Raw genomic sequence first — 27,403 nt, 5'->3', positions numbered from 1 at the left:
AGCCTGTCAGTAGTCCACACTCCAACCCTACTTGGCATTGGACAATAGGTTGGTTTCGCAGGCGCACGGATAGAGTAACGTGAACAATTAGCAGCGGTGACGTCATCACTACTTGCGGTGCCGTGACGTCGTACGCAACGTCCCTACGCGTAAACGGAGGGAAAAGACGGATAGCGGGCTCGATACACGTAAACACAAACGGACAGCAAATTTGACGAGTTTTCACTGACACAGAAGTCGTACATCCCGAGCAGCACCTGTAGTAGTTATTAGGAATATTGTGCTGTAAATAACTGGCTTTTGTCGTCGATATCGCCTATCCATGCAGGCAAAAACAGATAATGAAGTCGGGTTGCCACCTAGACTTAAATGTAACCGTTTTCTTGTGCGCAGCGAAACCGCAGAAATGACGCAGCAGTAAATAAAACGGTTACGTCTAGCTAAACGTTCACGTCTCGCTATCCGTGCGCCTGCGAAACCACCCTAATGTCACAACAAGCTGTTGAAGGGGGTACACAGGATAGGTTGTACTGCCACAGCTTGGACAACATCACAAGCTGACTCTAGGCCATTGCACAATGCAACCAGAAATAGAAAAACTCTCCACTGGGAAGCCTGCTGCAGACTGAACTTCCAGAGGACAATGTCACAACCTTTCAATCTTGTCCTTACCAGAATGTCCTATTGGGCAAGTAGTGGAAAGTAGCTTAGTTAGTCAGTAGCCAATCCAGTCACGTGGATTTGTGTCTGGTGATGTCAATGGTCTCATGTCTGGTCTCAGATGTCTCAGGGATAGACCAGCTGGAAGAGGGAAACGGTGTCTCGAGATAACCAGCTGGAAGAGTGAAAACACACTCACAAAAATCACAAGTTTCTTGTAAGTTTTACCCCTATTTATTACGAAATAAATAAAACATCTGTACATATTACCATGATATTTACAAAAATGAAACAATTATCTATTATAAACATTTCTCTCTTTACAACTTTCACTCATTTGTTTTATTTGTGCATTATTTTGCCTGAGAGTTGGTTTGGAAAACCTAGACTGTACTGTTAACCCCTTTATTTTTCCAGCCCTGAATTTTAGTGAAAGTATCCTTTACATGTATCGCTTCTATTTAATTCCGCAAATGGATAAGTATTCCAATGACTATATCATTACATCAGAAAACTATTAGGCTTGAGAAAATAAATGGATTAACAGTGCTTTCTTTCTCAGTTTCTGAGCTGCTGACTTTTTTTTTTTTTTTTCAGTATTTTGCACCAAATTGTTGATTTATCTCAGCTTCATATACTAGAAGGCAGATTGTGCAGAAAAATAACAAGTGATTTCCCCCCAAAAACAACAAGTCTACGAGAAAAGTGAAGATGATACCAGAAGTACATGTATGTTATCGTGAAACCAAATGCTGATGAATCAACATGTTTGTAGGGCATGACGTGCAGTCATAGGGCTGTCTACATGATGTGCTATGCACGTAACCCGCAGCAAAAGGGTTAAGTAAAGATATACAGGATAATCTCAATTCTCAATTTATCAAAGCTGACCATTTTGTCGCTTTATGGACGGAGATATAGGCCTTGTCAGCCAAAGTTTAACCTGAGCAATAACTGACAGTAGTCGTAGTTCCACCCTCATAAAACCCCCGTGTTTTTTCAAGACCCGTGTCTTGGCCGTGTGTCAAAAAACCCGGGGCGCACTTACACCTATCAGTGGTGTAAGATAATGGTAAATAGCCCCGGCGACAGGTGCGCTGTAGGTAGGGAGCTCTCCTGTGTTTCTTTCCCGTCGGAGGGGGATTTCGCATGCGCAATACCGAGGCAACTACACCACGCCATCTGTCGCCGGATCTTAGAACTTGCAATTGCCGGGGCTATTCAGATTCCACCTATCAAAAAACCCGTGTTGAACACGGGTCTAAATTAGCCCCCGATTAGCCCCATCGAGCTCGATGGGGCTAATAGACACAGGGATTTGACACACGGGTCTATTTAGACACGGCAATTCATAGGTGTAAGCGCAAAAGACACGGGGATTTGATAGGTGGATGTACGACTATAAACTTACCAAATATAGAAATCTAGTAAACAGTTTCAAAAGCAGCAATTTTACAAAATAAACCATGTAAACATCTACAATAAGAACAGTTTACCATCCAAAATAACGAAATCTAGAAGTAAACAAGACAGTTAAACGCAGGAAATTATGCTATATTACAATCATAATTTTGCAAAGAGGAATCATAGCAAAACACCAGCCTCATCAGATTCAGAAACAAGCACACTTTATTGATATAATCAGTTCCACAAGAGCCCCAAAGGTGGTGCTTATTCTTCCTCAGCCAGCGCCACCCCCTCTGGCTCTTCCGGAACTGTATCAACCCCGTCCCCGAGAACTTTTTCCGTTTCATTTGCGTCCGATTCCAATTTCGTTTGACTGTCTGTTGCGACCTCGCTTGATATTGACGTCCGTTTCATTTGCTTGGGTTTTTCTTCATTTGCTAGTTTTTTCTTCCGCGGCATTTGCCAGGCATTCCAGATTCGAATCGTCTGGTCCCAAGATGCCGAGACGTACTGGTTTCGTTCCGGGATGTGTATAATGCTGCGGACGGCATCCGTGTGGCCCACGTTTGTCTGAACGAGGCGGAATTGCTCCGGGTCGTACACCCTGCAGAGAGAAACGAGAGGATAAAAATGTTAGGAAACCATGTAACTGTAACAGTTTTAGGCTACGAATTGGTGGCTAAAGACCATCAGTGCCACCTGGAGGAACCAACCGGAACCACGTTAACGAATACAGATGGACAGACAGACGAGACCCAGGATCCAAGCCGGTAACACCTAGGTTTGTCATCTCAAAGCTGATAGACATCGCAAAGAAGTACAGTAAAGAGTTAATCCTATTATAATCTTATTACCATAAAAAATAACTGCCATTAAAAGCTGATACATGCTTCCTTGGAAATCGGTTCAAAAGATCCATTTTAAGTAGGCCTATCACACTTTTCCATGGAAAGTATCCGGGATAAAAATGCTCTTCACTAATCTAGAGTGTGTGGGGGGTGAGGGGGGTGTTGCCCGTCTGAAACGTACCTGATGACCTCCTGGACTCCTGCCACAATGCTGCCATTGATGAGGTCAATACACATCGAGCAGACCTGGCCCTGGGTGGCAAGGATCTGCTCACACTCGTTCATTCCACTGCCGGCCTGAAATCAAAATTCGTGAGTTTCAGTTTGAATTTTTGCGGTTATGAAGACTGCAGGTTTTCATCATTTCACCCTGCGGGGTCAATGAACATACTGAAGAGTCACTGAACACGCTGTGGAGTCACTGAATACACTGTAGGACCACTGAACACGCTTTAGAGTCACTAAACACACTTTAGAGTCACTGAACACACTTTAGAGTCACTGAACACACTGAAGAGTCACTGAACACACTTTAGAGTCACTGAACACATTGAAGAGTCATTGAACATGCTGTAGGGCCACTGAACACACTTTAGAGTCACTGAACACACTGTGGAGTCACTGAACATGATGTGGAGTCACTGAACACACTGTAGGACCACTGAACACACTTTAGAGTCATTGAACACACTGTAGGGCAACTTTTTGTCTCGACTTACCCAAATTCTGATTGTGCCATCCTCTGAACCAGTCACCCATTTCCCCTTGACCCTGTTCCACCGCACGCACGTGATCTCCCCCTCGTGTCCCTGGAGCGTGTTAATCATCACCATGTCCGGACCTCGCAGGGAGAACTTCCTGATGTACACCATCTTATCACTGGAGGAATACGCAAACTCTTTCCTGGAAAGATGAAAGGACACATATCATATTTCCCTCCTTTCTTCTTAAAGTGCTTATGCTCGACATGACAAAAACCAACGTTTGGATCCAACTTTCTGAAGACCTGTCTGGGATAGATGGACCTTCCAGGAGCCAGCGTAGCCCTAAGGGTCACAGGGACACAAATACCGTATCATTTGGGATTGATGTCTTACCTGTCTGGGTTAAATGCCATGTCAACAATGACGCCGTCACTGGCGAGCTCGCGGTGTTCCAAGTGCGTGGAGTTGGAAGAGTTTCGGAATATGTCATGGAGTCTGAAAGAGTAAAGGAATACAATTCGTCATACTTAGGTATGGCCTTCTGGGGGGGAGGGGGAGACTGGTCTCCTTAGCCTTGGTAGGCAACCAGTCTAGTAGAAGGAAAACTCTTGATATAAACCCTGGAGAAGATTGGCACCCGAACTGTGCAGTGTGCAGACCGACCTACATTATATGTGGAAACTTTCTGACCCTCACTAATCCAATCCTCATCCATGGGCAAATAGCACACCAAAGTCGGAAGCATTTTGCCAATTTGGTGCATAACTGGGGTTGCTACGCATAGGCCTACTAACTTTTACGATGGACAACTGTTGAAACTTACCAGACCAGAAAACAGAAATCAGCCTCAAAATAGATCCTAATGTGTGGAATGAGGTCTGGGGACGAAAACAGACCTAAAAGCTGATTCGAGGTGAACTACAATATGTACTCACTTTCCTTTCTCTAAATCCCAAATGCATATTCTTCGGTCCCAGCCCGCCGAGAGGACGTATGTCCTGTCATAGCCGTGTTCGCGACCTATGACCTCCAGACACGTGACGCAGTTCACGTGTTCGTTGAGGACGTGTTTACAGATGAAGCCAGCGACGCGATTAGTGACGGAGTCTTCGTCCTGTGGAATGAAAGATAGAAGATTGAACAACATGCATAAAAACTCTACTCTTCTCAACACTTTGATTTGTCATAGCTTGGGGATCTTGCGTGATGAACGTTTCTGAGCTAGTTTTGGGAAGGAACGCCTAAATACTTACGCCATGTTTTAGATTGCGGGGCAGTAGCTCCGAATCGTGGTCAAGAAGGATGGAATATTTCTGTATGAGCTGCTCTGTTCCTGCCGGCCGCATGTTCTTCAGGACCTGCACAGCCGTTTCGTCAAAACCCCAAACATCTGAAAAATAACCAAAGAAAATTAGCTGAAAGAAACAGATACTTGAGGATCAACTGAAAATCTTTGTCATGCAATCACACCCTTTAGAACTACTTAGACAATTTTCTGAAATATCAGACTAAGATACTCAATCGTGTTGAACTCGAACAATGAGTCAGAAAATTTGAATTTAATCTTGATTTCCTGAGCCAAAATATACAAATATTTCTGATGCATTAGCAAGTAAATTTCATTCTTAAACCAAGCCCTTTTCAAGACAGCTTAATGGATTCATTGCAAATGAAAATAGGCTCTTCATAATCATATGTTCTTGTCATCTTTCATGCGGAGAACCTCCCTTATTCAAATGAAGATGGGCGAACGCCCACTTTCACACCACCGCTGTCTGACTAACTTACATATATTTCCATCCTCTGAGGCCGCCAGGATGTAATCCAAATCTTCGACGAACTTGATCTTCAAGATGGTGGTATTTGGGTGATTGTGGGTAGACACCTAAAATAGATCGCGACAACAATTATTGAATGAGCTGGTACGGCAGCAGGATTTCTTCCAATCTATTATTCTACCCCTGTATTGAATATTCTGGGTGACTTTTTTCTCTCATCAGGTGAAAAATATATCAAAGCATTGTCAGAATGGGCAACTTCCTTCAAATTCCAACCAAAATCTTATCGTTTGAGCAAACGTTTCCAGGTGACGTTGTAAGCTCAGGTCTTGGCTGAGTGATTTTATAGTTTGTATCAACAGTTGCTTATACCCATGCTTAAAATTTATCTTCCTTAGACAGCTTAGAAGATCTGGTCAACAGAATACAAATTTTGAACTAAATCTCTCATCCAGAAGTGTAGTCACCGGAATTCAGTGGTAACCATACCCACCACCATTTTCCCAGAAACTGAAATCCTAAAGCAATTAGAACTCTTTCTGAATAAAGTGAATTCCAATTTCAAGTTCTTAAATGATCATTTCCTGCACCTTCATGACCTCTCAGGCACACATGGTTGCTTCATACCATCAGTGCACGGTGCCTAGTAGCCAAAATCCTTCATTTTGGTCCTCTCTTGTTGCCATGAGCAACAGAGCATGCAGGCTCAGGCTACGATGTCACTGATGACGTCACAAGGATACCATGACGTCATCGTGATGTCATGACGTCGGGTCAACAATCACAGCTCTCAGACAGTCCCTGAATGAGCTCTTCATTCAGTTGCGGTCATGCAGGCGCAATTGCCACGTCAACATCATTTTTTTTCCAATTTCGAGTTCTAGCCAAAATTGTGATACCTATGGTCAACTGAAGGTGATATTGCCAAGTTCACCCCAGCGTCAGTGACAACTGCTTTGAACACCCAGGGCCTGAAGGAAAAGGTGCGGATAGTCCATGATGATTCGATAAGCATTGTGGACTGTTAATGCAAGTATCAATTCGTGTCTTGTACCCCCCCTCCTCAAGGGTACGACACCTTATCACCCTATAACGACATCTTTAGGTTCAAGCATCACCCTTTTTTCACCAAGGCTACTTTTTCTTTCGTCAAGACATCACCATCAACAATATATCAGTTGTCACCATCATATAAAGTAACCGGACTAATTTTACTGGGTAAGACTGTATGTTCGACAAGACATCGACACATTAGCATCCTTATTCTTTCCAGCTTCGCCAAATTTTCACTGAAGGAAATATATAAACACTACTCAAGCATTGGCAAAGATTAGTGGTGATAGCTCAACTACCCTTGAGGAGGGGGGGGGGGTACAAGAAACGAATTGATACTTGCATAAGTGGTTCCAGGAAGTGGGGGAAGGCTATATTTATCTACATGCGGGTGGTACAAATTAGGGGGCGTTGCGTCTGAATATGATGCCACGTGACATGGGAGGGGATCAATTAGAATTGCGGAAATGGGTATTGATATTTTACATGAATGCATAATGTAAATGTACACAATTACCAGGAAATTGATAAATACTAGTCTTTTATAGCTATTACTAACAGTTATCCTAAGTGCTGGGTGTAAAAAAAAACATGGTCCACTTTTAAAATTGAATAGCATATTGAACGTTATCAAACCCTAGTAATAGTATTACAATACATTGCTGAGACGAGCCATTTTATGTGATATCACCCTGTGTAGATTTTGATAGTTTTGATGCTATTCAAATCTAAAAGTGCATCATGTTTTCTTACACCTAGTATATGTATTAGTTACGAAGGTCATGAAATAAGCTTCTTCCACAGTCAAGGTTTTACCCCCCTGTACATTTTCTGACTAAGTCCAGGTCTAACGTTTTGATGGGTATCTTTGTGTACAAAATGACCTCATGGAGTCATTTTGACATCACGCATAACTTATGCCTATGACCAGTGACCCCCAAAATTAACAGCAAAGCTGCACAAAACCAAGCCTTTAGTCAGAACATGTCATCTCCATGGGTTTCTACATACAGCAGGAGATGAGGAGTTTATTTAAAGGGACAACTTGGCCAGGAGGATAATACCCTTGTTGGCCAACATGCGCCGCCACCTGTAGTAACACACTAATGCTGATCTCTATTAATGATTTTCGCTGGTGTTGCAAGCCATTTTTGGACATGGCTACTGTAAACCGTGAAATTTTCGCGAGCGTTTTATTTTCGCGAATGCCAGTTGAAACGCGCAAATTAATCTCGCGAAAATCACGAAAATTCATCTCGCGAAAATCCGCATGTTAAAACGGCAATTACAACAGCCCTAAACATCGTCAAACTGACTCATGAAAACATCGTCAAACTGACTCATGATCTCAATAATTGAATATAATAATAATAAATAAGTCTGTCATTTATATAGCGCTTCCCAGAACGTTTCAGCTGTTAAAGCGCTTACAGCTGATTTTCACCGATAATGTCCATTGAACAGCCAAGTCTTCAAATGCATTCGAAAAGTGTCTTGATCCTCAATCGCCTTTATGTCATTGGGAAGTTTATTCCATAATCGCGCAGAGGACACTGAAAAACTTCGATCACCAAAGATTGTTCTTGTTCTGTTTACGGCCAGGTTTCTTGAACTTACATCCATAGAACGTGTGTGACGAGTAATATCCTGATGTTTCACAAGCTGTTCGAGGTAAACGGGTGCCCTTCCATGCAAGATCTTGTGTGTCAGATTGATAATTTTATACTCGATGCGCAAGGCCACTGGCAACCAATGAAGGTTTTTCAACACTGGTGTAATGTGATCCCATTTCAGCGTTCGACTAATAAGCCTGGCTGCTGAATTTTGCACTCTTTGCATTTGTGCGATGACTTTCTTAGGAAGACCATGCAAGAGAGCATTGTTGTAGTCTAACCGGGAATTAACCAAGGCATGTACCAACTTTTTGGTGCTAGCCACATCGAGGTATTTACGGATGCGCCCAATGGAATGCAAGCATGCGAATGCGGCTTGGCAGACCTTTCTAACATGGACAGTCATGTCCATATGACTGGCCAGCCAACCACCAAGATCCCTAAGGAAATCAGAGCACTGCGTAACCAGTTAGCACTGATAAACATTATGCAGTTTAACAAGTGGCTACCGTAAGTACTTTTTACACTCAACATTGATTTTTGAGCAGTGTCAATCGTGAAATTTATTCGTTGCGAATTTCTGGGTGGTCCTATTTGCGAAAATTTAGCGTCGCGAAAATTTCACGGTTTACAGTATTGCATGGTGACGTATTGACGGATCTATCGAGACCTATGACTTCCAGAGGTGCATTTTTTATGCAGCTCAATGACTTCCAATTATCCTGTTTTGAGAAGTCAAGGCCCTGATGAAAGGCATTTTTGTATGAAAAACCCACATATCTCATGCCGCAGTTGTCCCTTTAAGCCACCTTGCCAGAAAATAGTGTCTGTATCAATGTTCAAGAAACATATAATACTGAAAATAATGCATCTATGTCTATGAGAATATTCCTAACAACAGGTAAAGCTTTTTTCATAAATATTCGTCACTTTTGAAAAATTCATCAGGAAAACATTGATGCGACAGGGACAACTAATGCGATGAGGAACATCGATAGCTTCGGACGAATCCTTGAACCTCGGACCTAAACACGATCGCAGCCGAGGTATACAACCTGGGCCCGTGATTGTGTTACATGACGGGCCTTTGGCCACACACCCCTCTGTTACAAGACATAGAGAAGCCCTCGTGGTGTAGTGGCTCGGGTCTTTGACTAGCAATCATAAAGTCCCTGGTTCAATCCCACAGTCTGCTACACCCCCATTTCCCTATATAGACTTGTCCAGTTAATGCAATAGACAAGTCCATTCCAGAAACTGGGGGTGTCAAGGTTAAGGATTTGTGTCAAAGCTATCCTGCTCCTCATGACAGATACAAGTATTCTCGACCCTAACATTCTATAAATAGATTCCAGCAAGTGGTGCCACCTATAGGACATGGATAAACTACAATATAAGCTCGCGGCTACAAACCTCTTTTCTTCCGTACTGCTTAAAAAGATGCGTAAAATCAAATTATTTAAAAGTTTTGAAAAATTTTAAAGTGTAGATTCAAAAATAAGGAGCAAAGATGAACTCATATGAACTGAAAATAAAGTTGTCGTAATGCTATCTATCAGCAGACTCCCCTGCTGGGAACAAAAGCTTAATGTTATGCTTCCTAAATCAAATTTGCAGTGTTCAAAAAGTTGATAATTCTCATCTATACGACACTGCCTGCATCATAGATGAATCTTCATCAAACGAAAATAAACAAATGCTTGAATAACTTATCATGCAGAGAAAGATCAAATCAATTAACCTTCATTGAAAAAACCCTCATTTCACTCCCATACCCTTATCAGAAACAACTTCTTAAAGGGTAACTCATGTCAAATTTCACCATATAATGTTTTAGCTGTTTTTGACAAATGACTACGTCACTTTCTCACAAAGGTTTTCGAATCGAAATGCACATTTTCTAGAAATTGATGGTTTAATCCCGCCCGGATGGCTCGCTTCGATGCCGTTTTCGTTGATGACGTCACAACATGAACGGTGGTTTACATTCGGCGATTTTATAATAAATCCAATCAAAAATGGAAAATTTGAGCTTTACATTTGTGATCAACAATTAAAAACGGACGTATTTCCGCAAAGTTGTAAATCACATCATAGTATCACTTTAACACTTACCGGAGGTATAGAAGGTTTATTGAAGGCATAATGACTAGTAGGAGATTTCGTCGAAGCCAGACTATAGTGGGTCTCCTGCTCCTCGCTTTGCCCACTCACATTTGCACCATCTCCCTGGTCGACTGACTTTTTCTTCTTTTTGGTGTCGTGGTACACCAATGTTTCTTTACTGAAAAAAAGGGAAGTCAAAGGGTTAAACTTTGGGGACAACAAGATCTGGTTCATCTGTTCTTCTTGAAAAACAACTAAGACAAACTTTGAGGACCACAGCTTTGCTGCCTGTGAGCCCCAGTTGTTGAAAGAGTTCTCAACGCTCGCACAGTATTTTAAAAACATTGACACTTTCAGAACGCTGCTGAAAACTCGCTTATTCAAACAATCTTATGCTACTGGAGAAAGGCCCCTTTGAGTTTGAGTGTGGACTAAGTATCATAGCTTAGCGAATAAATCTGCCGGTCAATCTCGGACCAATTGGAAAAAAACCAAATATGTATCACTGGAGAATGAAGAACGTTAAATTGATACTACGATGTGATTTACAACTTTGCGGAAATACGTCCGTTTTAAATTGTTGATCACAAATGTAAAGCTCAAATTTTCCATTTTTGATTAGATTTATTATAAAATTCCTGAATGTAAACCACCGCAACCGCGAAAATGTTCATGTTGTGACGTCATCAACGAAAACGGCATCGAAGCGAGCCGTCCGGGCCGGATTAAACCATCAATTTCTAGAAAATGTGCATTTCGATTCGAAAACCTTACCGATTTATGAAGAAGTGACGTAGTCATTTGTCAAAAACAGCTAAAACATTATATGGTGAAATTTGACATGAGTTACCCTTTAACAATATAAACGACCATCTTCAAAGTCCTGATGCCTCACTGTTCAAAAAGAGTTTCCCCAGAGCACAGCACCCCAAGCAGGCCCTTTTCTCACTATCCTCTCACTGCCCTGCCAGTTTTTACAAGTGGCTAATACATTTCCACTTAATAACTGAAGTCTTAATGTCCTTGAAGACAAATCAGGGTTTCCGCCAGGATTAAATTTGAGGGGAGCAAAAAAAATTTTTTTTTTAAATTTTTTTTTTCTTAAAAAGGGTGTATGACCCCTCCTGAGACGTTTTTTGGCCCTAAAACCGCTACAATTGGCTCCCAAATGCTCTTATTTTACATATCAAATCATGAAAATTACTCGCCAGTAAAACAAACTTTCGTGCTCAAAATTAAGGGGGATATCCCCCCTTGAAATATTTTAGGGGGGGATGAATCCCCCCATCCCCCTCTCTGGCGGAAACCCTGCACGTCTACAGACCAAGCTTCCACAGAGTTCAAGCTTCAGTTGTGAAAATGGCAACTTAGTGGTCAATAGAACATGATAGGCTGTGACTCCCTCTCCACTCCATGAAAGAGTGTGTCCTTTTCTGCCCTGCCTTTTCAGATTTCTAGCTGAAGCACCATCAAACCTATGACAAAGTCACCCACCTGTACATGAAATGATTCGACTGCATTCTCTCCCACTTGGTGATCACGCCATCATGGTCGCCGCTGAAGATCAGCAGGGGAACTTTCGTCGCTGAAAAAGTGGAAAAGATTGAATGATTATAAAATCATAGCATCGGAGGTGTGTGTGTACACTTCCTCCAGCAAATCCCAGTGGTATTGAGCACTGATGGCTAGACTCCAAAGTAGAGTCTGCCCCTAAATCCAAAAGAGTAATGTCCGAAAGCCCAAAATATGTCATGAAATTCCAAATAACTTTACAACTTGCCCTGACAGGTTCACTTCGTACAGACATTTGATTGGAAACTCCAGTAATGCAGACATTTTATCGAGGATACTAACTATAGCAGAGACTTTCAATGTTTGATCGGCACTTGAGAGCAGTACCGCAGTCAGACGACTGGTATTTCCAAACAAGGAGATGCCGTCTGCTCGTCAACCCGACCACCAGGTTCACCTCTGGCAGCAGATATTCAATTGGAAATTACAGTGATACACACCACTGCATTGAGGATACTTACTATAGCAGAGACTTTCAATGTTTGATTGGCATTTGAGAGCAGTACCGCAGTCAGACGACTGGTATTTCCAAACAAGGAGATGATGTCTGCTCGAAGACCTGACCACCATGTTCACCTCTGGCAGCAGATATTCAATTGGAAATGACAGTGATACACACCACTGAATTGAGGATACTTACTATAGCAGAGACTTTCAATGTTTGATCGGCACTTGAGAGCAGTACCGCAGCCAGACGACTGGTATTTCCAAACAAGGAGATGACGTCTGCTCGTAGACCCGACCACCAGGTTCACCTCTGGCAGATATTTGAGCACCTGAAGATGATATTTCTCTTCTTCTTGAATTTGGAATGTCCCAATGAAATCAGAGACCTGAAAAAATTGAGTAGGATGAAACATATTTATACCATTTATTGGGAAGATTCCTTTTTGGGGCAAGGGGGGTGAAATTAATATCACCTCTCTCAGAAAAAGTTCCACTCAGTTCTGCCTGGACACCTCTCTAATCAGGACACCCCTCTATACAGTGAAACCTCTCTTAGTGGACACCTATCTATTAGGGACAACCTCTCGATTAAGGACACTAGTTTTTGGCCCAAAGTGATTGTTTCCATTCAATTTGACCTCTCTAATCAGGACACCTCTTTATTAAGGACAGCACTTAGCACAGAAGAGTACAAACAAACGTAGAAATAAACTCACATTGTCGCCCGACTTTGGATCAAATAGTTGTGCATACGACGTCCCACCGACAGCCCAGATAGTCTTATTCCTTGGGACGAAGCAGACGCCGGTGACTGTCGTCAGGAATCCCTCTAAACGGTGCACGAGTTTGCCATCCATCGACCAAATCTTTACGCACTTGTCAAAGGAACCTGTGACTACCCTGCGAAAAAGATGGAGGAAGTTGGAGCCAGTTTAGGTACATATAATGTACAGTTGAACCTCCCTTAGCGGACACCTCTCTATTAAGGACAACCTATCTATTCAGGACACCCTCTCTATTAAGGACACTAGTTTTGGTCCCAAATTGGTTGTTTCCATTCAATTTGACCTTTCTAATCAGGACACCTCTCTATTAAGGACAGCACTTGTCAGTCCAAACTCTATTTTGGACCATTTTTGACCCGTGAATCAACTTTTCGGGCGTGACAGGTTAATTTGGTGCATCAGCCTAAGACAGTTCACTCGTGACAAGTGAAACATAACTAGTGACAACGTGAATCATATGTAACCCCTCTTATACCTACCACGTGTTATTTTCATTGTCTTTGGCAAGAATGAGGCAAGATATACCAGCATCATGGGCTTGGTGGTTGACGTATAACGGGTTGATACTCCGGTCACCAGTGTACGAGGAATCATAGATGATAAGTTTTTGGTCATAGCTGGAAGAAAAAGAATGACATTATTAACCTTGAATGGGTAACTCATGTCAAATTTCACCTTATAATGTTTTAGCTGTTTTTGACAAATGACTACGTCACTTTCTCATAAATCGGTAAGGTTTTCGAATCGAAATGCACATTTTCTAGAAATTGATGGTTTAATCCCGCCCGGACGGCTCGCTTCGATGCTGTTTTCGTTGATGACGCCACAACATGAACATTTTCGCGGTCGTGGTGGTTTACATTCAGCGATTTTATAATAAATCTAATCAAAAATGGAAAATTTGAGCTTTACATTTGTGATCAACAACTAAAAACGGACGTATTTCCGCAAAGTTGTAAATCACATCATAGTATCACTTTAACTTTAATATATTGATGTTTGGCCTGCGGGGAAGGGGTATGCACATCTGTGTCCATGGAGATTTTTCAAAGCCCCTTACGACAGGCTTGGCATTGAGTGAGAAGCTTCAATCAACATCCATTTCAAAACAGGGTGAGAATCGGATTTTAGAAGGGAACTTACCCGCCTGAGATAACCCGCGACTCGTGGCAGACTAGACACCTGACGATATCTGTGTGTTCTTTAGCGACATAGACTTTTTGTAAGTCGACAACATGGCCACAGTCTCTTTCTGAATAACAAGGAATTTAAGGTTACTTTTGTAATAGATAAGATTTTTCACCTTAAAAGTGAAATGAAGTAAGCAGGGGTGTATTTTAAAGCGTGGAGGGCATGGAGGCATCTGTCCCTCCAAATGTCTTTTTTTTTTTTGGCGTTTTGCCTCCCCCCCGACACCCTACTGCTCCCCTGCCTAAACGAAGGAGTTATATACGGCCCTGATAAGCTTTGGTTGTAATGGTACGATACCTAGTACTAGTAGGATGGTAGGGATATTATTTTGATAGTCAACTTATGATCATGTTTTCTCACATTCTAGTTCTAGAACATAGCCGGAGTTCAGATGTGGCCAATTCAATGCACGACTGCCAGATCAGACACCCGAGCAGGTGCTCCAGAACCGCCCACTCTGGGACACTGAGAGACTGGCCACATGGCCATACAGTGCATCAGTGGAGACAAAGCTCTGGGGATCAGGGAAGGAACAAGAGATGACAGGTTTATTAGAGACATGGGCCTGGTTCTTACAGTGCGATCCTCTTGCGATGCTCCAGAACTGCCCACTCTGGGACACTGAGAGACTGGCCACATGGCCATACAGAGCATCAATGGAGACAAAGCTCTGGGGATCAAGGCAGGAACAAGAGATGACAGGTTTATTAGAGACATGGGCCTGGTTCTTACAGTGTGATCCTCTTGCGATGCTCCAGAACTGCCCACTCTGGGACACCAAGAGACTGGCCACATGGCCATACGGTGCATCAATGGCGACAAAGCTCTGGGGATCAAGGGAGGAACAAGAGATGACAGGTTTATTAGAGACATAGGCCTGGTTCTTACAGTGCGATTCTCTTGCGATGCTCCAGAACTGCCCACTCTGGGACACTGAGAGACTGACCACATGGCCATACGGTGCATCACTGGAGAGTAAGCTCTGGGGATCAAGGCAGGAACAAGAGATGATAGGTTTATTAGAGACATGGGCCTGGTTCTTACAGCGCGATCCTCTTGCGATGCTCCAGAACTGCCCACTCTGGGACACTGAGAGACTGGCCACATGGCCATACGGTGCATCACTGGAGAGTAAGCTCTGGGGATCAGGGCAGGAACAAGAGATGACAGGTTTATTAGAGACATAGGCCTGGTCCTTACAGTGCGATCCTCTTGCGATGCTCCAGAACTGCCCACTCTGGGACACTGAGAGACTGGCCACATGGCCAGACCGAGCATCAGTGGAGACAAAGCTCTGGGGATCAAGGCAGGAACAAGAGATGACAGGTTTATTAGAGACATTGGCCTGGTTCTTACAGTGCGATCCTCTTGCGATGCTCCAGAACTGCCCACTCTGGGACACCAAGAGACTGGCCACATGGCCATACGGTGCATCAGTGGAGACAAAGCTCTGGGGATCAAGGCAGGAACAAGAGATGACAGGTTTATTAGAGACATTGGCCTGGTTCTTACAGTGCAATCCTCTTGCGATGCTCCAGAACTGCTCTCTCTGGGACACCAAGAGACTGGCCACATGGTCATACAGTGCATCAGTGGAGACAAAGCTCTGGGGATCAGGGGAGGAACAAGAGATGACAGGTTTATTAGAGACATGGGCCTGGTTCTTACAGTGCGATCCTCTTGCGATGCTCCAGAAACTGCCCACTCTGGGACACCGAGAGACTGGCCACATGGCCATATGGTGCATCAATGGAGGCAAAGCTCTGGGGATCAGGGGAGGAACAAGAGATGACAGGTTTATTAGAGACATGGGCCTGGTTCTTACAGTGTGATCCTCTTGCGATGCTCCAGAACTGCCCACTCTGGGACACCGAGAGACTGGCCACATGGCCATATGGTGCATCAATGGAGACAAAGCTCTGGGGATCAGGGAAGGAACAAGAGATGACAGATTTATTAGAGACATTGGCCTGGTTCTTACAGTGTGATCCTCTTGCGATGCTCCAGAACTGCTCTCTCTGGGACACTGAGAGACTGGTCACATGGCCATACAGAGCATCAGTGGAGACAAAGCTCTGGGGATCAGGGAGGAACAAGAGATGACAGGTTTATTAGAGACATGGGCCTGGTTCTTACAGTGCGATCCTCTTGCGATGCTCCAGAACTGCCCACTCTGGGACACTGAGAGACTGGCCACATGGCCATATGGTGCATCAATGGAGACAAAGCTCTGGATCAAGGCAGGAACAACAGATGACAGGTTTATTAGAGACATAGGCCTGGTTCTTACAGTGCGATCCTCTAGCGATGCTCCAGAACTGCTCTCTCTGGGACACTGAGAGACTGGCCACATGACCAGAGTCGACAGCCAGGTTTATTAGAGACATAGGCCTGGTTCTTACAGTGCGATCCTCTTGCGATGCTCCAGAAACTGCCCACTCTGGGACACTGAGAGACTGGCCACATGGCCATATGGTGCATCAATGGAGACAAAGCTCTGGATCAAGGCAGGAACAACAGATGACAGGTTTATTAGAGACATAGGCCTGGTTCTTACAGTGCGATCCTCTAGCGATGCTCCAGAACTGCTCTCTCTGGGACACTGAGAGACTGGCCACATGACCAGAGTCGACAGCCAGGTTTATTAGAGACATAGGCCTGGTTCTTACAATGTGATCCTCTTGCGATGCTCCAGAACTGCCCACTCTGGGACACTGAGAGACTGGCCACATGGCCATATGGTGCATCAGTGGAGACAAAGCTCTGGGGATCAAGGCAGGGACAAGAGTAGACAGCCAGGTTTATTAGAGACATGGGCCTGGTTCTTACAGTGTGATCCTCTTGCGATGCTCCAGAACTGCCCACTCTGGGACACCAAGAGACTGGCCACATGGCCATACGGTGCATCAATGGAGACAAAGCTCTGGGGATCAAGGGAGGAACAAGAGATCACAGGTTTATTAGAGACATGGGCCTGGTTCTGACAGTGCGATCCTCCAGAACTGCTCTCTCTGGGACACTGAGAGACTGGCCACATGGCCATACGGTGCATCAGTGGAGACAAAGCTCTGGGGATCAAGGGAGGAACAAGAGATGACAGGTTTATTAGAGACATAGGCCTGGTTCTTACAGTGCGATCCTCTTGCGATGCTCCAGAACTGCCCACTCTGGGACACCAAGAGACTGGCCACATGGCCATATGGTGCATCAGTGGAGACAAAGCTCTGGGGATCAAGGCAGGAACAAGAGATGACAGGTTTATTAGAGACATTGGCCTGGTTCTTACAGTGCGATCCTCTTGCGATGCTCCAGAACTGCCCACTCTGGGACACCAAGAGACTGGCCACGTGGCCATACGGTGCATCAGTGGAGACAAAGCTCTGGGGATCAGTGCAGGAACAAGAGATGACAGGTTGAGACATTGGCCTGGTTCTTACAGTGCGATCCTCTTGCGATGCTCCAGAACTGCTCTCTCTGGGACACTGAGAGACTGGCCACATGACCAGAGCCGACAGCCAGGTTTATTAGAGACATAGGCCTGATTCTGTAGCATAGTCATAAGAGAGAATCTATTTCTACGATGAGAAGAAGAGGGTGAAGAAGAAGACAATTACCAGCATCCAAGTCAAATACCATGATGCCTCCATTCACACCACAGACCAGTTGCTGCCTTCTTGGGTTGATTGCCATGCAGTAGACAGGCTGCTTGACCTGAAACAAATCGGGACTGCGATGAGATGCAATTGGGCCGAAACCAGTCGAAGTCTGCCAGTTTCTATGCGACAAGAAGCTTCAAAGCTTTATAGAGGAGTCCAAAGAGATGAAAACAGGGAGAAACCAGTTGAATTGAAGGCTTATACAGTTTCAGAGGTCAAAAAATTTGCTAGCCAGACACCTTGGACTAGTAAATTCTTTTATTAGCTAGGGCTAGCAGGGATGTTAGCAGCTAGCCCAAAGGCCTAGCTCAGCTTGGCAGCTTGACTAGCTCCAGATCTCTTTTTCTTCTTGACAGTATTGCCCTTATGTTACTCACTAATTTTTATCCGACAATTATCACTTACATGTATTCTATCCAAAACTGTGTTGCCTGCCGAATTCCATGCTACAATTATCCCATCATTTGCTGCAGAGAGAAAGATTTTTGTATCCGACCTAAAAAGAAAATTATTTAATAGAGAAATTGACAAGGGATACAAACCACGATGACTAAAAATCTTCACTGAACAGACACAGTACCCAATCTTGTTGGATCTTTCTTCCTTTTGCTTCATCCAAGTTCTTCTACTTTCACTTTTTCTTCAGCTTTGTATTCTACCATTCTTATTTTCCTTAAAGGGGGATTATAGGCAAATTTGCCCATCTTTGGGTGTCTTATATACACAGTAAGGGCCTCGGTCATGTCATATTCAGCACTAAATATATTCCTCATACAAGCGTGAATCATTTCGACGTACTGTGAGAGACCCCTATTGGTGGCTTCATGTAACTTTATCCTGCCTGCCTAGCTGCTGCCTATATAGTCCCTTTAAAAGGCATTCCTCTCTTCACCTTTCGTTCTGCACTTGGAGCTGTTGTTCTCCAGGGAGTATAAATTATTCCCCCTAAAAAGGTAGAGTAGGGGTATTCCTCCTCTAAGACAGGATCAGCCTTATTGCTTACCAAAACAAAAAGTCGGTTATCCAGCCTCTGTGTTCGTGAGGCAGTCGCTCCAGTTTCCCACCGTCGCATTCTTGAGTTTTGATAGCGCCGTCTGAGGAGGTAAAGATCAATATCATCAGCAGTTCATTAGACGCAGTATCCAACTATGCTATCGCCCCATACACGATAGATCATGAGCTAAAAGGATAGTACAGTAGAACCTCTCTATTAAAAACACCCTCGGGTCTGACAAGTGCTGTCCTTAATAGAGAGGTGTCCTGATTAGAGAGGTCAAATTAAATGGAGAAAACCAATTTAGGACAAAACCTAATGTCCTTAATAGAGAGGTGTCCGCTAAGGGAGGTTTTCCCCAGGTTCGATATAAAAGATAAACCTAGGTCGGATCTAACACCATGACTATTCTGTTCACTGGGTCTTAGCATAGGCCCCTGAATGCTAATACTTGACTTGCCAAACTCAGAAATGCAGCGCCACTCGCGGACAAAGAAAGAACAACTCGACATTTTTTTCACCAGTTTTCGCTGCGCATGCGTACCAGCCGTCATCTTTCGCGGCGACGGACGAGAAAAACAACTGTTCTACACGCAGTGAAAGCAAATTCACACAGGTAAACTGGTTATAACTGTGGTACGTCTGTTTCTTAACACGTAATAGTTATCAGATTGCTAAATTATCTTAAATCATGAGCCTTAAAGAACTTTTTGAACTCTCAAAAACTTACACAAAACAAGTTCAGATTGCCGCCATTATTAGTTTCCAGATGGCTTGTACGCATGCATGCGCAGCGAAAACCGGTGAAAAAAATGTCGAGTTGTTCTATCTTTGTCCGCGAGTGGCGCTGCATTTCTGAGTTTGGCAAGTCAAGTATTAGCGGGATTATCGGGCTAAACAATGGGATTAGCTAGGAAATAATGTATTGTAGGGCCTAGCCTAGGGATGCACACATTTTCCCTAGGCCTGCGAGATGAACTTGAGTCTATATGACACTTACAGAGTTGGCCCAGAAGTGGCGACAGTACACTTTAGACAATGGGAGACTGCTAAAATGTTGAATCTGTCAACAAGTGATTATCGTCAATATTCACCTTCAAAACCTATCAGAATTTCTCTTTTGATTGGATTGTAGCCAAGCGCTGTGATTCCCCGAGTGTGCGTTTCCCTCACAACAAAATGCTTTACCATCGCCATTTTGAAATTTCCTTGTCAATACCAAACTTTAGAAACACAAAATGACAACTTGTTTCGCAGATCAGCTTATTTTGCATTCCATTCCATCGCGCGTTTAGGCGCAAACATAGGTTTTTTGGTGCCCAAAAACTGCAGAAATTGACAGGAAGTTGACAGGACGTTATGGCAACAACAGTGCCAATGCGCATGCGTAGAATTGCAGTCGTTTCGCTCCATGATCTTCTCGCCCCCAGTCGTTTCGCTCCAAATCGTAGTCGTTTTGGTCTTTCGGACTTGGGGGTGGTTTTTTTCGGATATCCGTACGGACGAGGGACCATCTCCAAGATTTACCGCGATGACTGATGTGATTGATGTGAACGCTCATCACCTTACGCAGAGATTTTTCCTCACAGCAATTTTCATTCTTTGGCTTCCTATGATATTCATCAGTTCAAATGACGAATTTCGCCTCGCTGTCTATGTGCAGGGGTGCTGATAGTCCAGCAGGTGGTGAAGATTTACGGGTGTTGTGACAGTATTGAGGTGAACCTCCAGAATATCTTTCGAGGTGTCTGTCAAAGGCCATAGTTTGAAACTTGCCTGAAGTCGATGAAGATGAAACCGTACTCAGACTAAACAATGTACCCTCTGAATTTATGAGTTATGCACTCTTAAAATTAAGTGGTAAATTTTTAACTAATTTGATTAGTAAAGCCAAAATAACCATTTAAGTAGTGAACATAACTATTAATTAGTTGTACTGAGGGAAAAGTAGTAAATAAAGTTAGTTGAAATAATAAGTTAACAAGCCTTACCAATCAGATGTGCGCAATCTATTAATTAGTAAAACCGTCCACCAATCAGGACCGCGTAATTTGGCAGACGATAAAAGTGATCAGCGGCCATTTTATCCTCGCTTCAATTAGAAGCTTGATTCCGGGCAAAATGGAAAACTTCACCGAGGTGATTCTGAAGGAGTGGGGTATGGAGGAATTAATATCAGTCTTCAACGGTAAGTCACATAGCACCACTAGATTACCATTTTTTTACGTTTCGTAGTTTAAAATGTTATTTAAGGCCGTTTTCTGGTAGGCGCACTCTGAACGCCCGCCGTCCGCGCCGCGCACCACACATGTCACAGCCACAGGCCGTCCGAATCACGTACACTTTTTTCTCATCAAGATATGTAGGCCTATGCACATTCTTAGAGTGAAACTAATATAAATCTTTAGTCCGCAATGCATTAGACTATTGAATTATATCACTTTCGGCCTCAAATACATGAAATATAGGCTAGGCCGACGTTTATAAATCTGTTCGAAGTTGCGCTTTCTCTCAGTTTTTCCGCAGACGCAGCTATAATCTGTGTCCGTTTTTTCGGGGGGAAGATAACTTAGTTGCTGGGGTTTTTTTTGCATGGAATGACTGCGAAACATGTTGCATCAAAGCGTAGGCCTGAAGCTGTGTTTCTTACGACTGGGTAGAAGGCGCACATTTAGTCCACGTGCATGCCAGTTTATCTTCTTATTTTGAATATTCGCGCCATGTTACTTGAAAATTATACAAAGGTGGCGCATCGTTCGTTATTGATTTTGTTGATCCATCATGGCGACTGCCATCATCTGGCTCAACGAGTGAACCGATTTTGCTTCCTGACTAAGTCACTGCTGCTGTTTTTCCACATCTCTACTGCATAAAAGTGGATTAAGAACATTACTCAGTCTACGGTGCTATGAAGCACTAGAAAGTTTCCTTTTTGACTGACTCCTTGGTAGTTTAGTGGTAGTAACCTATCTGAACTAGATAACTTTTTTTACTGCGTGCGTGTAACCAGTGGTAACGAGATAAGAAAGCAGATGTTATGCACTTTTAAAACTTAGAAGTTGCGTTATCTGGTTTTTGGCCTGTTCGCCCATATTATTGTTATTATTATTAATCTTCTCTACATTATTCTCTATATGTAGGGCTAATGTAGGTCTACACCATCGAACTTTATTCAGGTCCGTGATCACACAGAAAAATATAAGATCATTAATTAAGCAAGGGGAATTAATCAAGGCTACTTTTCGTGATATTTGCTGAGGTTCCTTTTACCTTTAACTTCTAGACATCTATTTTGTTCAATAATTTTACATCTGACCAAATACATATAGAGTGGAGAGGGGTCGCACTGTCTCTTTAATCTTGTGACTGAGCTCATTGTGAACAGTGATCACATGCCAAAGGTGATGCGAATTCACTGTCTCTTTGATATTGCGGCTAATTAGAGCTAATTGCGAACACTAATCACATGCCAAAGGTGATGCGAATTCACTGTCTCTTTGATATTGCGGCTAATTAGAGCTAATTGCGAACACTAATCACATGCCAAAGGTGATGCGAATTCACTGTCTCTTTGATCTTGCGGCTAATTAGAGTTGATTGCGAACACTAATCACATGCCAAAGGTGATGCGAATTCACTGTCTCTTTGATATTTCGATTAACAATAAAGGAACGATTACTAATTACAGACGGAACCTAATTCAAGAATGAGTACTGTTCATTTTATCATCTCGTCACGATGACTATATAAACCCCCAGAATTCTCAAGATCTTCATCAGTTTATTCCAAGACTTCATTGCTGCTACAACTCGACGCTACTTTCATCAACACCTTACTATGACAGAAGAGGATCCCTGCATCTCCTGCCGCAAGCAAGTGAAGAGACGACAACATGGCCTCCAGTGCGAAGGATGTGACCAGTGCCTTACCTCCCCCACGAACACATTCGCCCACTCTTTGAAAAGCTGGCAAAACGTGCAACAACAGAAACCCTGGCGACGCTCGTGGACTACATTCGTAGAAACTGGATTGAGACGACACAATGGACCCCTAAAACGTGGAGTGTCTTCAACCAACCCGTTCGCACTAACAACGACTGCGAGGGTTGGCACGGTGCCCTGAATCGACACGCACGTCGGGGAAATATCACGTTCTACGTTTTGGTTAAGCTTCTCCACGAACAAGCAAGTCTCGTCGGGATCCAAGTCCGTCTTGTGCGTGCCGCCAAACTGAAACGTAGGCAACGAGCCCAATACCGCCAAATCGAGGGAAAACTCTTCGCAGTTTGGGAGGATTACATTAAAGGAAAGAAGAACGCCCGACAGCTGCTCCGTACGTGTTCACATCTCGTTGCCCCAAGTACGTAAAACGGTCAAATGGAATGTGCTTTGAACTTTTTCATGCGCTTGCTCTAGACTCTGTCGTCTAAGTCATGGAATGATGGTTACATTTTGGTAATAAAAACATATTGTTTTAAGATAACAAGTGCATATCAACAAGTGTGATATGGTTTTATTCTCTGGCTGTATTTTATATGTTTTGATTTGATTTGATGAACTGTAACAGTGACGACTGTATGTAAATGTTATCATTACCGGTATAATTGATAATAAACTACTAAGTATGAGTTAAAACGAAACAGGTATTCCGTATTGATTTGTCTTCAATTTGACTATGAATGATGATGCAATTCATGACTGCATGCCGACTAACCGGCGGTTCATATAGATCCTAAAGTCTTCTCATTTCTTTCTCATTTAGAAGTATGGATATACGACGGTTGATCGGCATGCATGACTGTGGCCCAGACAAATTAAAAGCCCCTCGATCTACTAAGTACTTCTGAATAAACATTGCCAAGCATGCAAACAGTACTAAGAATGAATAAAGACTACAAATTCTTGAGGTCTAGATCACAGGATCGAAGTTCCCACCCCTAAAAATACTTATCCCTAAACCGCCTCAACTATACACTCAACTATACCCGCCCACTTCACACGATACCCTACACTCCGCCGCTATAGGTGCCCATTTGACCCAGGGCCGTTTCGACCCGGGGCCGTTTTGACTCGGGGCCGTTTTGACTCTATTAAAGCGGGGGCCGTTTTGACCAGGGGCCGTTCTGACTGGTAAGCGTTGAAACTGGATGACCGTATTCGAATTCGACGAATGCGTGTATATTTGCATGTATTCGATTATCAATATCAATGACATTGTCATTGGAGATTGATCATTCTCATTCTGCTGATTAGTGATTGATTGTCATACACATGATACTAGTATGTCTCTTTGGTCTACATGTGGCTGTCGGTGTCTGGTCACTATGAGAAATGTGTACATTGTGTGTACGAAGCATAAAACCCAACTCTTGTCGTTCATTGGGTTTGTGCTCGACAGCAATGTAAATGTTCCAGCATGTTTTTTATAGTCTAAAGAGGTCATTTTTACAGTCATACATGTCTTGTTGTATGATTTGTAGAAGTTGGTCTGCAGCACCATCAGTGGCAACTAATTTCGTGACCTTGCTAGAAAACTAGTGACTTTATGTTGACTATCAAGGAAAGCAGATAAATATTTCATGTTTTAATGACGACTGAGGTGGTATTCATGTATTTCGATTCGATGTCAATCATGTAGATAAAGGCTTGGCTGGTAATGTATTTGTTCACTGAACAGAAGGTCCTTGGCCTGTTTTTTAGGCCTGGCAACAGGAATTTGAATGTAACTACATGCATGACAATCAGCTGACTTGCTGAATAGTTATGAAACTTGAAGCATGTATACCGGTAACGTTTTTTTGTACTTTAGGCACTCATACAAAGAGAATCTTGTCTTTTAGAAATGAAGATATGCTCACTTTTTAGAGCATCTAAATACCAGTACCAGTAGATTTCTCAAGCCGCTCAAACCATAAGTGATTTACAATTGGATTTGAAATAATGATAAATGTTAAAAGGGCCAATTTTGTTAGCTCTGCAATCAAAATAAAATTTGGTGTAAAATTGGGATTTGACTGCAACAGTCATGACAGTCTGTAGAACTGTCAGTGTCACAGTGAACCTTTGACTTGTTGCTGCCTGTCCTTCCTACATTCACGACATATGAATAATGCTACTGTAACTGTACTCGAGTGATTGTCCTATTTTCTTGCCTTGCCCTGCCAAAATCAACTTTATCTTTGAATTGAGTGTACAACTCACACTATTGACTTTATTTTTTAATTGTGTTTTTCCATTCTCCAGACATGTGCAGGTAAGTGAATGGTAATGAATTATACCCGCAGGCATCCATGTACTACATGTACTAAAGAGCCATTGGTTATTTTTTTAATTGTTTTGAAAAAAAAATTAGGCCTAAAAAAGTATCCAAAAAATGAAGATTTCACCATATGGTCACATGTTGGTATAATGGGTGCTGGATGACTATTTTTGAGATGAGCTGTCACGCTAAGTCTAATGAAAGGTGTTTTTACATAGGCGTATCAGTGTTTTTGTAATATACATGTATAATAAAATATTTTTCTAGACACAATCAGTAAAAGCTTCTCTGCTCCTTTTTTTCCTTCAGAACATGGCATTGACGAGGAATGTTTTCATCTCTTGGACGAGGATACTTTGAAGGAGTTAATTCCAAGGATTGGAACACGACTTCGATTCAAACAGAAGCTGTCATTGAACAGGAATGCTGTATCGGTAAGATGTGAGATTCATCTTAATTCTGCAAGAGTTTAAAGGAAAGGTCAAGGATAATTCAGTAGTAATGGAGCAGTCCAGGCAGTTCATGTGTTTTGTTTGTTCCAAAAACATTAAAGGGGACTTCCACTCCTTGTTCTTTCATTTGAGGACCATTCATGCAATAACCTATGCTGGAAATTATTTTGTTTGTGCACAGAATGGATGCCAACGGACCTTTCAGTCTGTTTGGCCTTACAAAAGGCATTTGATAAAACATGTTCTTGAACAAGACAGCAACAATGATACATTTATAAATGATGTGCCCGGAGAGGTGTTTGATTATAATAGTGAAAATGAAGACATGATGCATTCTGGAGATGATGTTGAAATTGATGGTGTAAATGATTTTACAGGACAAAGTCGTCATGCTGAGCTTGATGTTATGTCAATAGCTTCATCGTTCATTAGTAAACTGAAGGCCAAGGCAAACCTGCCTCTCTCTACGTTGAACACTGTCATTGAATGCACTTCCGAAATGTTTTCTGAAATTATTGAAGCATTGAAAGAGAAAACGAAGAAGGTAGTGGAAGACCTCGGGAATGGGATGAGGAATGATGATGATTTGGCAGACCTAATGAATGATTTTGAAGAGAGTCGGAGACCTTTTACCGGTTTAGAAACTGGATGGCTTCAAAACAAATATTTTTTAAACCTCGGCACTTTCATTCCTCCAGTTTCTGTTCCGCTTGGAGTTGCCTTTAATCCCCAGCCAGACCCTCATTCTGGTGTTGTCCTCCAACACCAAAAGCGTGACACATTTGAGTATGTGCCTATCAGAGACCTGTTGCTAGAAGTCCTTGATGCTGATTTGCTGGATGCTATCCGACAGTACAAGACCAGGGAACATGAGCCTGGGATTCTTGAAGATTTTAAAGATGGCAGTTACTACAAATCCAACCCAGCCCTGTGCGATCCTGAGACCATAAATATTTTACTGTATTTTGATGAGTTAGAAACTACAAACCCTTTTTCTCCCAAAGCTGGCACCCATAAACTGGGTTTGTTCTACTTCACACTGAAAGATGTTCACTCAGTACACCAGTCCAGTTTAAAGAATATGTTCTTGCTTGCTGTTGCCCTCTCAAAAGACATAAAGCATTATGGTTTTAATGCAATATTGAATCCAATTGTAGATGATCTGAAAGTGCTAGAATCTGAGGGTTTGTTGTGTGATGATGGAACAAAAGTGCGTGTGGTTTTAGGCCAGACAACAGGTGATAACTTGGGGCTGCATGGCATGCTAGGTTTTGCTGAGGGATTTACAGCTAACTTTCCTTGCCGCAGATGTTCGATGCCGAGAGATGATGCTCACACTGCAACTGCTGAAGACGACTCCCTGATTAGGACAGTTGAGACATATGATAGAGACATAGCCGTTGATGATGTTAGTAGAACCGGAGTAAAGAGGATGTGTCCGCTGAATGACTTAGTAGGATATCATGTCACTGATAACCATGTCTTTGACATTATGCATGACATTCTTGAGGGGGTTGGCCTAATAGAGGTAAAACTGGTCTTGAAGGCGATCATCACTGAAGGTGTGCTCACTCTCGATGTGATCAACGACCGAATAGTGTCATTTGATTATGGATTTCCTGAGTCGTCAAACCCTCTGTGATAACTGAGCAAAGCCTGAATCGTTCAACTTCTGCAACTGGTCAAAAAGCAGAGCAGGCCTATTTTCTAATCAGGCATCTCCTGATTCTCATTGGCGACCTTGTTCCTGAAGATACATGTAATGATCACCTGCAAGTCATACGTCTCCTGCTTTCCTGCATGGACATCATCTTTGCCCCAAAAGTGAGTGAAGAAGAGACCTACTACCTCCAGCGACTAATTCAAGAACACCATGACC

The 27,403-nt window shown here is 42.9% G+C and overlaps 2 protein-coding genes across 4 annotated transcripts; one reads left to right on the top strand and one right to left on the bottom strand.

Annotated features, from left to right (window-relative positions):
* Positions 1–885: 885 nt before the first annotated feature.
* On the bottom strand, positions 886–20,168 carry LOC135502284 (uncharacterized WD repeat-containing protein all2124-like). Of its 3 annotated transcripts, none has more exons than XM_064794987.1 (18): positions 19,909–20,168; positions 18,824–18,914; positions 18,226–18,316; positions 17,779–17,875; positions 14,117–14,225; positions 13,453–13,590; positions 12,905–13,088; positions 12,382–12,574; positions 11,664–11,754; positions 10,179–10,347; positions 9,477–9,494; positions 5,408–5,504; positions 4,873–5,009; positions 4,555–4,733; positions 4,013–4,114; positions 3,635–3,818; positions 3,097–3,212; positions 886–2,671 (listed from the first exon to the last, which is right to left on the bottom strand). In XM_064794987.1, exons 1-18 carry the CDS (start codon positions 20,009–20,011, stop codon positions 2,332–2,334), a joined length of 2,439 nt encoding a protein of 812 aa, XP_064651057.1. In that variant the 5' UTR covers positions 20,012–20,168; the 3' UTR covers positions 886–2,331. The 3 variants fall into 3 exon arrangements, with proteins under 3 accessions (XP_064651057.1, XP_064651058.1, XP_064651059.1); XM_064794988.1 differs by having other exon boundaries at positions 9,477–9,491; XM_064794989.1 differs by lacking the exon at positions 9,477–9,494.
* Positions 20,169–20,935: 767 nt separating this feature from the next.
* On the top strand, positions 20,936–27,166 carry LOC135502597 (uncharacterized). Its single transcript, XM_064795545.1, has 3 exons — positions 20,936–21,002; positions 25,382–25,506; positions 25,706–27,166. The coding sequence occupies exons 1-3, from the start codon at positions 20,936–20,938 to the stop codon at positions 27,164–27,166; spliced, it is 1,653 nt and encodes a 550-aa protein (XP_064651615.1).
* Positions 27,167–27,403: the final 237 nt, after the last annotated feature.

This window comes from Lineus longissimus, chromosome 18, assembly GCF_910592395.1.
Source record: "Lineus longissimus chromosome 18, tnLinLong1.2, whole genome shotgun sequence".
Lineage (NCBI taxonomy): Eukaryota > Metazoa > Nemertea > Pilidiophora > Heteronemertea > Lineidae > Lineus > Lineus longissimus.
The sequence above is the reverse complement of the archived record's forward strand: the minus strand, read 5'-3'. Positions and strand labels throughout refer to the sequence as shown.